The sequence below is a fragment of the Cnephaeus nilssonii genome, assembly GCF_951640355.1.
Source record: "Cnephaeus nilssonii genome assembly, chromosome: 5".
NCBI classification, from domain to species: domain Eukaryota; kingdom Metazoa; phylum Chordata; class Mammalia; order Chiroptera; family Vespertilionidae; genus Cnephaeus; species Cnephaeus nilssonii.
The window spans coordinates 14,738,545-14,754,137 of NC_137076.1; the positions used below are offsets into that span (position 1 = coordinate 14,738,545).

The window sequence follows — 15,593 nt, forward strand, 5'->3', positions numbered from 1 at the left end:
TGTAAATATCTGTGTTTTCCGATGGTCTTAGGCTCTACAGCAGAGGTTCTCAACCTGTGGGTCTATAGACTTCAATTATTTAAGCCTATGACAGTTATTTCTTTGTCGATTTATCTGTCCGACTAGACCCTGAGATCCTCAATACCATAAAACGTGTCTCATTCATATTTCTCTCTCCAACACAGGGCTTCTCATTCATTTATTTCATTTATCGACCCATCTCCCCAGCCATGATTCCTTGGGGCCAAGTCTCTGCTAGATACTATCACATACACACAGGTGCAAGACAGCATGACTTACTTGGGAACACATGCACTTCCACATGGCCTAGAACAGAGGGCCTTGGGAAATCATGCCTCTTAACCCGGTGTCATGGAGTGTGGTGAAGCCCCTCCCGTGGGTAGCCGTGTACTCCAGGAAGCAGATCGTTCCCCCTCAGCCACAGCACACCCCACCCTATGTTGGCATCTGGAGATCTAGGGAAGTAGATCTGACGCCAAACTAGGAATCAAAATGCACAAGTCCTATTGCCAATTGGTGCCAAGATACCAGAATCTCCTGGCCATTGTTGGTGTATTCTAAAATCAATATTCACTGGTCTTGGCCCCCACTGCCCATGACGGTGCCAGGAAGAGGCCTATCCGGTCTTTGATGCTAACACTCCTTGAGGGAAACTGGTGCACAAATTGGCCGTCCTACATCCTGGTGTCTAGAAGCTCCCAGGAGGGCTCAGGTCTGTGCCTTCTCCTCACCACTTCCCACGGACTCCATTCCACCCACTGCAGTGGCTGGCCTTCCTTTTCCTGGCCCTGGGGCAAAAAAAAAAAAAAAAAGCAGCCATACGCTGAGTTGATCACAGCCTTTCCCTTGGAGCAGGCACTAGTCTCGGAGGCTGGGTCCTCTCCAGGCTGGTGGTAGCCCCCGGGGGCTCTCTGAGCGGGAGCTGTCAGTGCCTTCCACTCACTTAGCCCTGGTTAATTGCAGAACACACAGACTGCTGGGTAGCACTTTCCAATCCTGTGCCTTTTGCTGGCTCCTTTGCCACTTGGCAGCTTGCAGGCAGCTGTGCAAAACAGCAAGGAGCTTTCTCGTTCGGTGCCAGTGTCCCAGAGCCGGGAACTCTGTTTCTGTTTTTCCCTGTTTCTTCATCCCCCCGCCCCCACCGCCAAGTGCTCTGTTTTGCTCATTTCTCCCTCCACTCTCCCTTATCTCCGTGACTTCTTTCCGTACCTCACCTTTCAAGTTCAGGACTCTTCTGATGGGCCCCCTACCCAGAGGTCAAAAAGTGGAACTGCCCACTCTGACGGGTTTGCGGGCAGGCCGAAGTGATTGAATCCTCCTGTCCAGAGGAGGTGGGTAAAGAGATTAAATCATCTCCCTCAAACTCAAGGAAATGTGCAGCTGACCCTCCGCTTCGGGGGTCAGCAAGCCCAAGTACCTGGGGCCGTCACCAACACCCAGGTGGGCGGCCAGCTGCCTGTAGGTAATTGAAGCGAAATGAGGAAACGGGGCCGACCTTCCTGCTGGGCCCTGCGCTGAGCCAGGCCCCTTCCCCATCCACCAGACCTCACAAACCCGGCCACCATGTCTCAAAGAGCCCTTACCTACAGCAGCCCCAGGCCTGGGGAGGGAGGGGTGTCTCTGGACACTCAATTCTCAGAAAATGGAGCTGTCTGGCTAGCCCCATAGGGACAAGAAACAACAAATAGAAGTGACTTCTATCTAGTTGGCTTATCTGTTGGTAGTTCTCCAAGTGCTTAATATATCAGGGACCAATCCGCTCAGGGAACTCTGGGGCCTGGGCCGGCCAGGATAAGCAGGTTGGAAGTGGAGCTGGTAAGCACTGCCAGGGCAAAGGTCAGGGGACAGGCCAGGGCATCAACAATTGCCTGCTACCCCAACTACGTGCACAGCATCCTACAGGCTACAAAGATGGGCAGGGTGCAGCCCCTGCCCTTGAGAAGCTTCTCTGGCTTCTTTCAGTCAAATGGGGAGACCGATCTCTGCCCTTCCCATGCAAGGATGGCCGTGAGAGCCAGCGGTCGGACAGTGCCCTGCGGGGTAAGCACGGGAAGCTCGTTGCCAATGTAAGGTAATAGTGGTGGGGCCGGTGCCCGCTTCCAGCACTGTGCTCTTCCCTGGGCCCGAGACAAGTCCGTCGGAACAAGACCGCCTGCATCACCTTGGTCCGAGAATGGAGTTGCTACGACTATCGGTTGAGCCCCAACTTTTCTTAAGCATCTCACATGCCAGCTCCCAGCCATCTTGACGGAGAAGCAGTGGGTTCTGAGGCATCAGAGAGCTGGAGAGGAAATCTCATGATAAGGAGAGGAGTTGCCTTCTCCAGCTCCTCCATCCCTGACACCTTGAGGGCCCAGGACAACGCCCGAGCCCGAACACCTGGAGTGCGCCTGTCCTGACGGCCTGAAAAACCATCCTGGGCATGTCAGTGCTCTTGAGGATCAGAGAGCTGACTATTTCCCCAGGCCAGGGTGGATCAGTGGTTGAGTGTCCACCTATGAACCGAGAGGTCTCTGTTCGAGTCCCAATTCAGGGCACATGCCTAGGTTGTGGGTTCGATCCCCAGTAGGGGGTGTGCAGGGAGGCAGCCGATCAATGATTCTCTCTCATCGTTGATGTTTCTCTCTCTCCCTCTCCTTCTCCCTTCCTCTCCGAAATAAATAAAAATATTTTTTAAAAGAAAGCTATTTCTACAATTTCTGTAATTATTTCCTTTTTTAAACCTTACCATTTAGACAAGTTGCTTTTGAAAATGTCAACCTGTTTTAGGAGGATTTGTCTGCCAGGGTCCACCTTAAAGAGCAGCAGCATACCTGGGGGATAGGGGTGGGGGACCGGGTCAGGCAGCAGGATGAGCTCTCAGCAGCCCCTCCCCTCCTGCAGGCTCTCATTCCAAAGCTCTCTGCTCAGATGTAACAGATTTGGGGTCTGTCCCTCAAATGCTGGGCTCATCTTACACTCTCAGGGCACTTCCCTCGGCCCAGTCTCCTTGAGAATTTCTCAGAAGAATAGATTTCTCCCTCTGCCCTCTGGAAACACCCCTGCATTCCTTCCATCCCCAGAGATGTCCAGCTTTCAAAGGTGATCTCAGGCTAAATGTGATCTTGCAATCCACGAAGATGCTTTAGGAGAGTTCATGTTTCATAGAGATGCGGGGGCAACCATTTCCACCATAACCCCAGCCTTCCTGGTAGTATCTGTGTATTTTAATAATGGGATTTTTTTAAAGCCTCCTAGAGAAGTGATGGGATTGTCGTGATGGCATAGAAAAAGCACATACAAACAGACACACACACACACACACACACACACACACACACACACGGATGCAAACTAAAAAACAGCAACAACAAAAGCACAAGACAGCACTGCAGGTCAAAAGGCATGAGACCCTGAGTCAGTGGGTCTCAAAGGTCCAAGGGTCGAAGGCCCCTTCTTCCTAGAACATTCTGGGACTCTCCCATTTGCTCCTGCAGCTCTGGAGGAGTAGTTTGACCTCTTTGGGGCTCAACTTTCTCACCCTTTGAATTTGGTTTCCTAAGGCTCCTCCCAGATACCAGCCACACTGACCACACACTCCATCCTTCCTCAGAGCCTTCCTTCCCCGCTCCCCCTTCCATATGACAAGCTCCAGAGAGACCCGAAAAGCCTCTGAAGGCCATTGAAGCTCTCTGCTCAGGCCCCCCACCCCCACCCCCCGCAGCTGCCTCAGCTGAGCTTAGGTCAGCGGGCCCAGTGAAGGCGGCAGGAAGGGCTGCTGGCTTTACACAACAAGTCCCAGGGTTTGTGTGTGTCTGAGGAGCTGGCCCCAGCTGATGAGAAAAGACTCCCCAGAGGGGAAGGGAGGGGAGGAGAGCCTTCCCACCCTGACCAAGGCTGCAGATCAGACTTTCCACACTGCTCTGCACACTGACTCCCCGACCTTACGGTCCCAGCCCCCACCCCCGCCCTCCCGCTCCACACCGAGGAGAGAGGCCTGTTTATTACTCTGGGTGGGACCCAAGCCTGTGGGGAATTGAAAAGAAACAGCCAGCTTAGGTTGCTATTGTTTTATTTAAACAAACCGCTGGCTGGACTGACTTGGGAAGGAATGAGGGGGAGGCTGGGAGCTCAGAGCTGGGCTGGGCCTGGCCGGCCGGCTTCCCTGGGCTCAGCCCCCTTCTCTCGACCTTGCTAGGGCGGCCAGAGAGCTATTTCAGGAAAGTGGCTGCTAGGCCTCAGGCCTTAGCTCCTTTCCTAGGAGAGATGGGTATCGAGGAGCCTCCATTCCCCAACCCTGTCCCTCCATCCTGGTGCCCACGGCATCTCAGCCCCTGGCCCCACCTGGGCCTCATGCTAGCCCTGGATAAAGCAAGACCCAATACTGGGGGAGTCGGGGAGCTGAGCTGAGCGGGCCAAGGCAGAGGCAGACATGCTGAGCTGCGCTGAGGGACGGAATGTGAAGGCTGCCTGGATGCACCTGAGCAGGCAGGACTCGGGTGAGGGAGGCCGAAGGATGCCCAAGGAGAGAGTTCTCACCTGCGTGGGGTGAAGATAGCAAAGTGGGGAGGGGCCGAAGGCGGAGGGGTCCGTCCCTCTGGTCTCCCGCCCTTTCGCCACCCAAAGGACACCCAGCCCAAAGGAGAACAGTTGGTGGGCAAGCTGCAGCCAAAGGGAGAGGAGATGGGGGTCTCTAGAATAGGGGGCGGGGCTTTCGTTCTGAAGAAAAGCAAACCGCACTAGGGGTTGGGTCACTGAGCTGACCCTGAGATGTTTCCACAGAGAACTGAGGTGGAATCTCACACTCCCCCTCGGCGCCCCCTACTGCTCTTCCCCATCCCCCCACCACCACCCTGAGCACCCCCATCCCCCACCACTACCACCACCCAGGGAGGAGCAGGGGCTGCACCAGGAAGGGCCTGGTGGAAAGGTGTCCAGGGCACAGTTAGGTGTTGGCAGAATCCATGAAGAGCCTCGCTAATCACCGTCATTAAGGCTATAAAACCCCACACCTCGGGGCCGCAGGGCTCCCTGGCATGGCCCGGGGCCCCGAGCTGTGGCACGGACCCAGGAGCCGGGCTCCAGTCCCTTTCATCTGAGCATCTCCCAGTCCTGCACAAACATTAATTAGCACCCGCCCCCGGAATCGCCTCATTATCCCACAGACATTGAGCGGAGGGGAGAAGGGAGGGAAAGGAAAGAAAGGAGGGAAACTGAGGCCGTCCCAGCAGCCACAGACTCTTCCTGGAGAGTACGGGCTGAGTTCGGTGGAGGCTAGGGAAGAGGCTGCCTCGGAGTCAGGCCTCCTCCTCCCCTTCCTGGTTGTTCAGGCAGCCATTGGCCTCCTGTTCCGAGGCCCAAAGCCAGCCCGAAGGATGGTCTGGCTTAGCAAGCCTCTGAGGACTGTCAGCCCCTGCCTCAGATCTGGCCACACCGCACAAGCCGAGAGTGTGTCCTGTGCCTAGTCTGGGGGCGCAGATGGCAAGAGTGGGGCAGCCCATCAGGAAGTGTCCTCTTGGGTCTCTCCAGAGATCAGGGGCCCACCCCTCACCACCAGGCCATCCTCAGTTTGTCTGTCTGCCCCCTCTTCCCAGTTCCCCAGAGGCACCATTCTAAATCCCACGGCTCATTCTGGCAACGTCTCCCCGAAACAGCCATGGATCTTCATCCCCCTCCATCCCACCCCGCAAGAGAAAGAGCTCAGCAGAGCCCACTGGGACTGAGGGTGATGGCGTGGCCTTCTGCTGCCCCAGGAGTAACCCACACCCATGCCTGTCTCTTGTTTCAGGGCGCTGACATGCAGAAAGGGACGATACAGGGCCAGGTGTTAACAAGTGAGTAAGACCCTACAACGCACCCTTCCCCCCCTCCCCCCCCCCCACCCCCGGCAGCCAGGGCAACAATGATGATCGCCAGATAACAATATAACTTCATGTTGATGCTTCACAGCGTACAAAGAAAGCACTGATCCCAGCGTTTGTGTGTACGCTCTGATTTAATCTTCACAATTTCCTTTTCAAGTCGCTGCCATAAATATCTCCATTTTAAAGAGAGTGACACTGAGGCACAGACCCACCGGCCCCGTGCCCCACAGCTGGTGTGAGGAGCCAGTATTAATGCAGGGGTCTCCGGGAGAGCACCCAGAGGGCTTTTCCCTCCGCCTACCTCTCTTCTTTCCTGCTCCCAGTCCCACGACGTGGTTGCACGTGGCTGCGTGGACCTCCCTCTTCTCCGAGGCCCTCCTCTTCTCACCCCATCCTCCCCACCAGGTCCCCCTCCCTCTCAGATCCCGGCTGCCAGTGCAGGCCCTCCACTGACTTACAGGGAATGCCCGGGGGTAAGCTGGCCTCTGGCAAAGGGCTGAGCAAAACGACCAACAGAGCCACATGGTTTTGGAAACCAACTCGGCTCAGGCACCAGGAAGGCCTGGATCCAACCCCAGCTCCACCACTGACTGCCGGCCTGGTTTCACGTCTCCGAGCCTCAGTTACCTCACCCAGAAAGGGGCAAAAACACCCACCCTCCCAAGGTACTGGGAGGGTTAAAGGGATGTCACAAGGGAGGCACTTGGCCAGGGCCTGGCCCCGAGAAGTGGCCGAACCTGTGTGCCCTCCCTTCCTCCTCATGGCTCTCATCTCTGCTTCCGTCTCTGCTTTCGCCTCTCCTTTCCGAGGGAATTCTTCAGGAAAGCTCCCTAGTGAAGGGATTCTGGCTCCATCTCCCCTGAGGCTAATTCCCAGCTGCATAGAACCAGCGAGTTACAACTCCAGCCTTACCCACAGGGAATCCTGGCCGCCAGTCTCTGGCAGCATGGGGTATACCCACCCTCAGGTTCACTCGGCCGCCCTCACACCCACCTTCCTTGCCAAAAGCTGGCCCGGCCACCTCCACCCTCCACACACCACGCACGCAAAGAGACATTGAGGCCCTCACCTACGCTCAGAAGTCTCTCAGCACTGGCCATGTTTGTGAAGAAAAAAACACACACACTGACTTGCTCACATTTGCACAGACACTGGCAGACACCCTCCAAAACAGCCTCAGCACACATGCACCCTGGCTCCTCCAACACCTGCCCCTGCCCCAGCGTAGACCCCACATATACAAACCCTTATGGCTCCTGGAACACCCTGTGCTGCTCTCACTCTGCGCGCGCGCACACACACACACACACACACACACACACACACACATCTGATGCAATCCAAAAACTCAGGGAGAGATGAATAGTCAGGAAATCCCCTGGCTGCGGGCAAGCTGGAGGCCCCTGGCCGGAAGTGCATCGTGAGGAACACTCCAACAGCTCCAAGCAGCAAGTGGCTCTTGTCTAATGCTCAGGAGAGGGAGGTGGCCATCAAGGACCCATACTCCCTCCCACCAGCATCTTCATTGCTAACGCCCACCCCCAGGAAAATGCTCGGCTCCTAGGAGAGGGAGATGAAGAGAGCGAGGGGAAGAGGAAGAGGCACAGCATGCTTGGAAGGAGGCCCTGCTGGAACAGCCCAGTCCAGCCTGAACAGTCCTGGGGGAAGGATAAAAGATGTCCCCTCCCCCTGCTTTCCTCCCAGGAAAGATCTGCCTCCCGTGCAGGGGGCGAAAGGGAGGGAGATGGCCTTCTCCCCCCGGAAGAGCCTGAGTTGGTTCCCATTGCCCCAGGTCCTACAGCTTCCATGATCAAACCTTTGAACCGAGTCCCACCCACCCCCGTAACCACTTCCAGATCCTCCGGATCCAGCCAAGAAATTGACTTCTTTGGGGATTGAGTTCATAAGGAAATGCTGAAAAAATAAATAAAAATCCACTGCCAAGTGTACTCAGAGGAAGATGGGTTTCTCTGGAGGCAGGAAATCTATCAGGATAGACTAAAGCAAAAAAAAAAAAAAGAAGAAGAAGAAAAAAAGACAACACCCACTGGCCCAGAAAGGCCCAGGTGCCCACCCCCACCCAAAATCTTCCAACAGACCACACCTCTTCCCCCTCCCCCCACATCCCCCAAAATGTGCTTCTTAAATGAAGCTTCTGAGGATGAGATCCTGACAAAGACAAGTCTAATGGTGCGCAATGGGTAAGCCCCCATCTGGGACCCCAGGAGGGTCAGCTGGAACCAAGAAAGGCACAAATGATTCTCTTTTCCTCATGCCCAGAGCATCCAGGAGCTCCTGGGTCCTGTGGCATGTGGAACCCACCCTCTCTCCCTTCTCTGCCCATAGCCTACCAGCCTCCCACCCCACCACCCAAAAGTGGCTTCCATCGCTACCAGTTCTCCATCTATCTCCAGGAAGGAAAGGCCATCTCTCTCCTTCCAGAAGAAAACGCAGCTCTAGGTAAGGCCTCCCCATCCTTCAAAGCCCGCGTGAATTCTGGGATGGATCAGATACTCCATTAATGGGGAAGTCAGGACCTTGACCTCTACCCATGAACCTTGAAGGCTAAGGTCAAAGGGTGGTGTTTCTCGGGAGTGAACTGGAATAAGTGTGCTAAAGGAAATGCTGGTGTCAGACATAGTCTCTCCACAGAAATAAGTCCCATAGACCAAGATGGTGGCGTTAGCTGGATGGGGGGGGAAGGGGAGTCTATTAGGTAGGGTCTCAAGGGGAGTAACTGGAGCCCGGGAGAGAAGCATCTCCCCCGCAGCCTTGAATGGCATGTGCAGGCAGCTACCCCACAACACTTCGCAGGTAATTGTACCCTGTAATTGAGTCTGATCTGGGCAAGAGGGCCCTGGAATGCCACCCTGCCGGTCTGTCTTCATTGGCCTTTAATTGCTCTGTCTGCCTGGTGCCATCTCAGTGGTGGGGCAAAGACTTCCCCAGCCATGGCCCCTCCACCAGCTTTCCGAGCAGCCCTCCTGGCATTCTGGAGAGAACCCCCCCACCCACCCTATAGCTTCCCAATGGCTAACCCAGCCTGCCCAGCCTCGCTCCTCCTCCGGACCCTGTGTGAGCCACAGCCCCTCTCTGGGCCTTCCATTTCTCTTCAGGAGAATGGGACATAAAACAATTCCTGTTCATCTACCACCGCCCCCATTTTAGGGAAGGGCAGATAATGTGGAACACGCAAATGCCAAGTTGAGAGTACAAAGAGCACATCCCCCAGGCTGGCAGAAGGGTGAGTGGGCGTCGTCAGCCATTTCCTCTCACCCAGTGACCCTGAGCAACCTCCACCCACTGGGAAGCCGGCGACGACATTGTTACAAACCTGCTGCCCGAGGCCCCAGAGGAGCAGAGACAGAGCCCAGAAAGGCCCTGGTTGAGCCATGGAGCCCTTCGCTGAGCGGAGGCCGCCAATCACAGGAGGCTCCAGCCACCCCGGAAGCCGAGCTGGGGCAACCTTTCCACTGGTGAACCCTCCTCAGGTGCCCTCAGCTCCTCGCCAATCTGTAAATCTGTTTCGAGAGCTTTCCCGAAGACACGCTTTGAAGCTTGGCTACAAAGAAAGAAACGCATCTTTCCCAGGCCAAGCTCAATTTCTCCCTGTTCCTGGACCCCTGCCTCACCTAAGACGTCATGAAGCCCCTTCCGCCTGGTTTCTGGGGCTGGGAACTAGCACCTGAGCCCACCTTGCTCCCCCACACAAGGGAGTCTCAGGAAGGAAGGCAGTGCCTATGAGTCCTACGTTAGCCCTCAGGGTCCCTGGGTGGTGCCCTGGGCCGGACAAGGCTCAGACTGTCCCCTGAAGGAGCCACCCTTGGATCAAGTGCTTTCTGCGGGCAGGACAGAGGGGGCAGGAGAGAGCATTAGGCGATGCCAGGAGGAGCCGTGAAGAGGGCAAAGGAGGAAGGGTGTGTGCCGAACACTCTCCCACCCCTGCCGCGGTGGGTCCTGAGGTTTGAGCCCAGCCCACCCTCCAGAAAACACGGCAGCCCGTGTGCCCTTCCTCTGAGAGGAAGCAGGCAAGGATGCTGGAAACCTATCAGGCCTGAAACCCATTATTAGTCCTCTTGGGTCTTTGCCAAAGCCAGGGTTTCTTGTGCACCTTGCCGCCACCCACCTTTCATCTACATGAGCGCTTGGAACTGGACTTGCATCAGGGCAGAGTACCTTTGGCTTCCCTGCTGTTGCGTTTGCCGCCAGATATGGAGGCGGGAAGATTATCCTCCCAAATAAAGCTCCGCCGTGTGATGCCTTCCACGGGCCCCGCGCTGTGCCAGAGGCCTGGAGAGGACAGGATGGCACTGTGGACGTTCCCTGCCCTCAAGGGTCTGACAATCAACGTTGGAAACACCTAACAATGTCGGGCAGCCTGTAATTAAGCAGTTAATTGTGTGTGTGTGGCGGTTGGTGTAGACTGAGGGATTGGCCCGTCCCTTCCTAGGATCCCCTTCCCTGCAGGACACATGCCCTCTTCAGCCAGGAAGGGTGCAGAAGTATCTCACCGCGGGGGAGGAAATCTGGGTCCCAGTCTCTAACTAGTGATTTGACTTTTGAGCAAGTCACCTAACCTCTCGGAGCCTCAGTTTCCTCATCTAGAAAATGAGGGGTAGGATCTAGATGATCTACACATCTATGTGGCCTTGAGGCTCTGAGGATCAGGTGCGGCCTGGGCTGGGCACTGGAAAAGAAGGAGGTTTGAATCCCTGAGTGAAGGAGAGAGGGGAGGGAGCTCCAAGCTGGGAAACCTGCAGATGCAAAGATGTAAAAAGAAAAAGAAAAAAAAAAGTGAGAAGAAGAACCCTTTGTGAGGGGCCAGGATGGTGATGAAAAGAGAAAATGGAGGAAGGCGGTGTAGGTTCTCAAAAGCCAGGCAGGGGTGTGACTTTGATGGGTACGGTGGAGAGCAGGAGATAATGCCCAGGGGAGAAGAAACACACAAAGCACTCCCCAGAGCTGGCTAAGCTGGACTGGTGGGCACAACTGGCCAGAGGAAGAGAACAGGAGGCTCCAGAGGCATGGCGATGTGTGGCCTGGCGGGACCTGGGGTGATTGCAAAAGCAGGAGCAGCCCTTGCACGACGTGGGGACTCCACAAGGCCTGGCGCTCTCCGAAGCACCTGCACAGGCTGGACCAGCCCTTGAGAGGCCAGGACGTGAAGCCCTGCCAATGGGCACGGGCCCTGGGGCTCGCCTTGGTCTGGTTTTCTTTCCATGGGAAGGTATCAGTGGAAGGAGCCGTGTGTCCTGGGGTATGAGTGGTGTAACCAGCCACTGTGTCCCCTGGAGGAGCAGGCGGGAACAGCTTCTCGAGACTGGAGGGGAAAGGTCCGCCTGCAGGAGCCAGGTAACTTGTCTTCCATAGAAGACAGTGAACTTGACCCAGTCCTGTTGGGTCGCTCCCTCCCTGGGATTTAGGTATGAATAGCAGGTTTAGGATGAGAAGGGAGTGTGAGATTACTCTAGTTCAGTGGTCGGCAAACTCATTAGTCAACAGAGCCAAATACCAACAGTACAACGATTGAAATTTCTTTTGAGAGCCAAATTTTTTAAACTTAAACTTCTTCTAATGACACCTCTTCAAAATAGACTCTCCCAGGCCGTGGTATTTTGTGGAAGAGCCACACTCAAGGGGCCAAAGAGCCGCATGTGGCTCGCGAGCCGCAGTTTGCCGACCATGGCTCTAGTTGAACTTGTATGGCTGAGGGGGGAGGAGGTATTACTCAGATCCAAAGGCTGAAACCCTCTCCAGGATTCCTCTTTGTTCTGTAACTCCAGGACAACATACATGGGGTCAGTAAATGGGGGATGTTGACACCCACACTCCCGTGTGACCTTGAACAAGCCACCTCACATCCCTGGGCCTCGACTTCTACATCATCAGCATAAGGGGTTGGACTAGTTGGTCACCACTGAGTGACCCTGAGCAGATTTGCTCCCAGCTTACCACACTCTCCCCTTGTCCAAGTTCTGCTAGACAGATGCAGGGAGCGGGGGTCAGGCCTGACTCACCCAGCCACCCCACACGCTGCTCCGAAGAGGCCTTCGATTAGAGACTGGGCTGCAAGGACCACAGCAAGGGCCCTGGAAGGGGATCCGGAATGATCTTGCTTCTGGTTTATGACACCCATCCTTCCCACCTCCCTCCCCTGCCTGTACACAGCTCCTTCCTGTGCGCGCCGTTTCCCCCACCATGCTTTGCTTGATCCGCAAAGGCCTCCACATTCATCCCAGCAATGCCAGGAGCCGCACGTTCGAGGCACCATTGCAGGAGCCGCGGGCACAGAAGTGGGCCACATGGATGTGTGTGTCACCCAGGGTAGCGCGCGGAGAGAGGAGGGGACATTCACGTGGCTCAGGCTCGACCACATTCCCAATAGAGGAGAGCGCTGAAGCTCACAGAGCCCGAATGGGTGCCTCTGACCAGAGCAGCCCAGTTTCACTGACATGTGCTGCAAAGGCCACAGTTCACCTCCCCAGGTCTGGAGTTGGCATTATCTCGGCCTGTCTCCTCGCAGCTGACCCCACCCGCCCGCTCCTACTCCTCTGAGACACTCACGTAACATTCTGTTGCACTTCCTTAGTCACCTGCTTTGATCTCTTGTATTGCTCAATCATTTTTACTCGTTTGGGCCCCGCTTCCATCACGAGACTATAAATTCCTCGAGGGAAGAGCTCACTTCTGTCTGTGTTTCCCTTTCACCACCTGTCCCTGCGCTCAGCCCACTGCGGACTTTCAGTCAATGAGCGTGTGTGTGTATAGGACACACCCACGTAAGCACATTCACAAGCCTGGAGCACACGGACCTGCCCATTCTCACACCCCCATGTTCCCCAGCACACCTCACCGTCAACTTCCTTTAACGCCTGGAAAGACAGCCACCTCTGTGAGCACCAGGCCCACCCAGGACAGTTTCAGCAGCCGCATCCTCCCTGTCCCAACACCGGAAACTGAAGCCCAGGACAGTGAGTGGCTTGGTTGATCAAGGGTCCTCAGTTTATAGCAAATTAATTTTCTTCTGCCTTTTAGAGCAAAACTCTTGGTACCTGTCACCAAGTCACCCACATCCCCGCTCCTCCCACCCGGACCACCAGACTCCTGGGCCCTGACGTGGGGACAGACATGGAGCCAATCCAATTGCCTGCCCTCGGCATCCTTGGCCAGCAGCAGCGGCCGCCCAAGGCGGCGGGCCCACGCGCCCCTTTCCTGTGGCTGAGCGCTGTGTGGAGCTGTGGTCTGCACCATGCCACACCTCACCCAGAGGTGTCACGAGCCAGCCTCACGCTCCTCTGGCGAGTGAGCCAGGGAAATCCCCTCTCTGTCCCTCAAGATGATGTGCCACAGCTCACTCTGGAAGCCTCTACAAGGCCATGAGGCCGGGACGGTGTGTCCGCACCAGGAGAGCTAATGGGCCATGCCAGGCTCCGGTCACCACCTCCAGGGGCAGCCTCCGGGCCTGCAGAGAGACTGCTCCCGGTGAAATGGGATGCGAGGGGCAGAGAAGGGGTCTGGGCTCTGGACTAGGCAGCCATAATCTGCTCTCCAGCACCTCAGGCGGTTGAATTAAGCAGCTCAGGGGAGCCCCCCACCCACAGGGTCAAGGAGGAGGGGCAGCAGAGACTTGCCTCTCAGCGGGGTTTAAGCCCTGCTTGTGGCACCTAAAGGCCACTGGGACGCCGTGGGTGACTCAGATGAGGGATGCTCCGTGGAAATGTTTGACAGCACAGACCGAGGGCATGAAGGCAGCAGAGGTCCAAGCGGCCTCACAGGAGGTGGCCTTGGTGTGGAGGGACAAAGGCCTGCATGGTGAGGGAAAAGCAGCCGGGGTAGGCAAAGGTGGGGGGAAGGGGCCCTGCCTGGAGACCAGCCCCAAACACACACACAGACAGACACAAACACACACACGGCCCACTGCAAAACAGCCCCCACTCCCCGCCATGACCTCCCATGGTGGTTCACCTGGCCAGGCCCCAGAAGCCCCCAGGGCCAGCCCCTGAGTCACCGTGTGGGCTTGTGTCAGGCAGCCCTCTTCGGCTCCAAAGGGCCCTGCCCACCTGGCAGAGCTGGTAGGACTGGGGACCTGGCAGCAACTCAGATGGAGCCATCCTGGGCAGCTCTGGGGCAGGCACACTGGCTGGGAACCCTGCACTCTCCACAGGGCCCACGCAGCCCTCGTCAAGACGCAGGCCGCAGTCGAGCCAGACATCAACCACCCAAAGCAATATCGAACACATCGTCCACAGGGAAACCACAGAGCAGCGCCAAATTTTGCCCCAGATTCCAGCTGGCCAACACTACCACCAAATACTGGAATTGATAACTGGGAGCGAAACTGACAGCTGCAAGCCTCCACTCCTCTCACTCCCTGCCCCGCCGCCACCAGCCACAGGGACCAGAGAGGAGGGTGATCCACTTACTGGTCATTAGGAACTGCAGTTCTCCAGAGGAGCTGGGGGCACCCCTCCCCACTCAGGAACTTCCCAGGCATCCCCACCCTCTCACTCCCTCCAAAGTCAAAGTGGTCCCCTCTGCCCTGAGCCTCTCGAGCCCGCAGGATCAGCACTCAGCAAATATTCCCCAGGAGTAATTGGATGCGATGGAACATGGGCTTTTCAGCTCCTGAGTGGAAGTCTCTGGATGTCATTTAACAGCACAAAAATAAAAGGCTCAGGCCTCCCGCCCACCACTGCCAGGACATCATTAATCTCAGCAGAAAGGATCAGCGCTCCTATCACCGCAGCCAGCCCCGCGGAGAGCCAGACAAATTGCGGGCGAATCTGCGCGCAGGGTGGCGGTTACCAGGCTGGCGGTCAAGTTTTGTGTTTTCCCCTGACAAGAAGCCTAGGGGGAGAATAAGGGCAGGCCAGGGGGGAGAGTGGCCACCTTGGTTAGACACAGCTCACCCACCTGTGGTGACGGGGCGGCTCTGAGCCAGGCACCCCAGGTCCCAGGAGAGGCTCAGGCAGCTCACATGGTGGTTCAGAGGAGGTGACCCCAAGGCTCAGTACCCTGCCCCGTGTTCCACAGCCTGAATGGGGGCCTGCCTCCCAGTGAGGGCTTCCCAGCCCCCACTTCCCAAGCTGAGAGGGGGACACTTGATGGCCTACTAAGGACCAAATGACAGGTCAGGTGGGGAATGTCCCTTGGCTAGAGCAAGGGCACGCAGGGAACACTTTTTCCTATGCTGTTGGGAAGTCTTAAGAGTGGGCCTGCTGGAGAGACTCTGGGGGTGCTGCTAGGGGTGGGACCTCATCAGCTGGAATTGGGGCGGGGGCGCACTTTGAGCTGCTGGCCAAGGCCACCCTTCAAAGGTCTAGCTTATTAGTCCAGTGCTAACTGTCTTAGCAACTCATCAAGGGCCAGAATGGGCCTGGGTAAATGTTCCTCTCTCTCTAAAACCAGTAGGTGAGACGATGCTTGAGTCTGATTCTGCAAGATGGAAACGATGCTCCCTAAGGTTGTGTAGGGACCCTCCTGCTCATCACATGCAGCAGCCCCGCCCTAAAGAGACCAGACCTCTGTGTTCCAGTCCCTGGGTGGCTCAGGAGACAGGCACCAGACACCCTGGCTCTTTCTCCCTGTAGCCGAAGGCCTCTGAAGTGCACTCCCCACCCAGGCCCCGTCCCAGGAAGAGCCCATCCCGGGTGGGTCCAGGGCACACGGCAGTGGCCAGACCTCAGACAGCAGCAGCGCTCTTCCTGCATGGCAGTGGCCCCTGCAGCC

At 56.5% G+C, this 15,593-nt stretch overlaps 1 protein-coding gene across 1 annotated transcript in view; it reads left to right on the top strand.

The window, feature by feature from the left end:
- The window catches only part of PEBP4 (phosphatidylethanolamine binding protein 4), a gene marked incomplete at both ends in the record, with an annotated part of 193,604 nt that overhangs the window by 174,957 nt on the left and 3,054 nt on the right, over positions 1-15,593 (top strand). The window contains 2 exons of the mRNA XM_079772970.1: positions 5,789-5,834; positions 8,211-8,324. Of these exons, the coding sequence (XP_079629096.1) occupies positions 5,789-5,834; positions 8,211-8,324 (160 nt within the window). The remainder of the gene's footprint in view (positions 1-5,788; positions 5,835-8,210; positions 8,325-15,593) is intronic.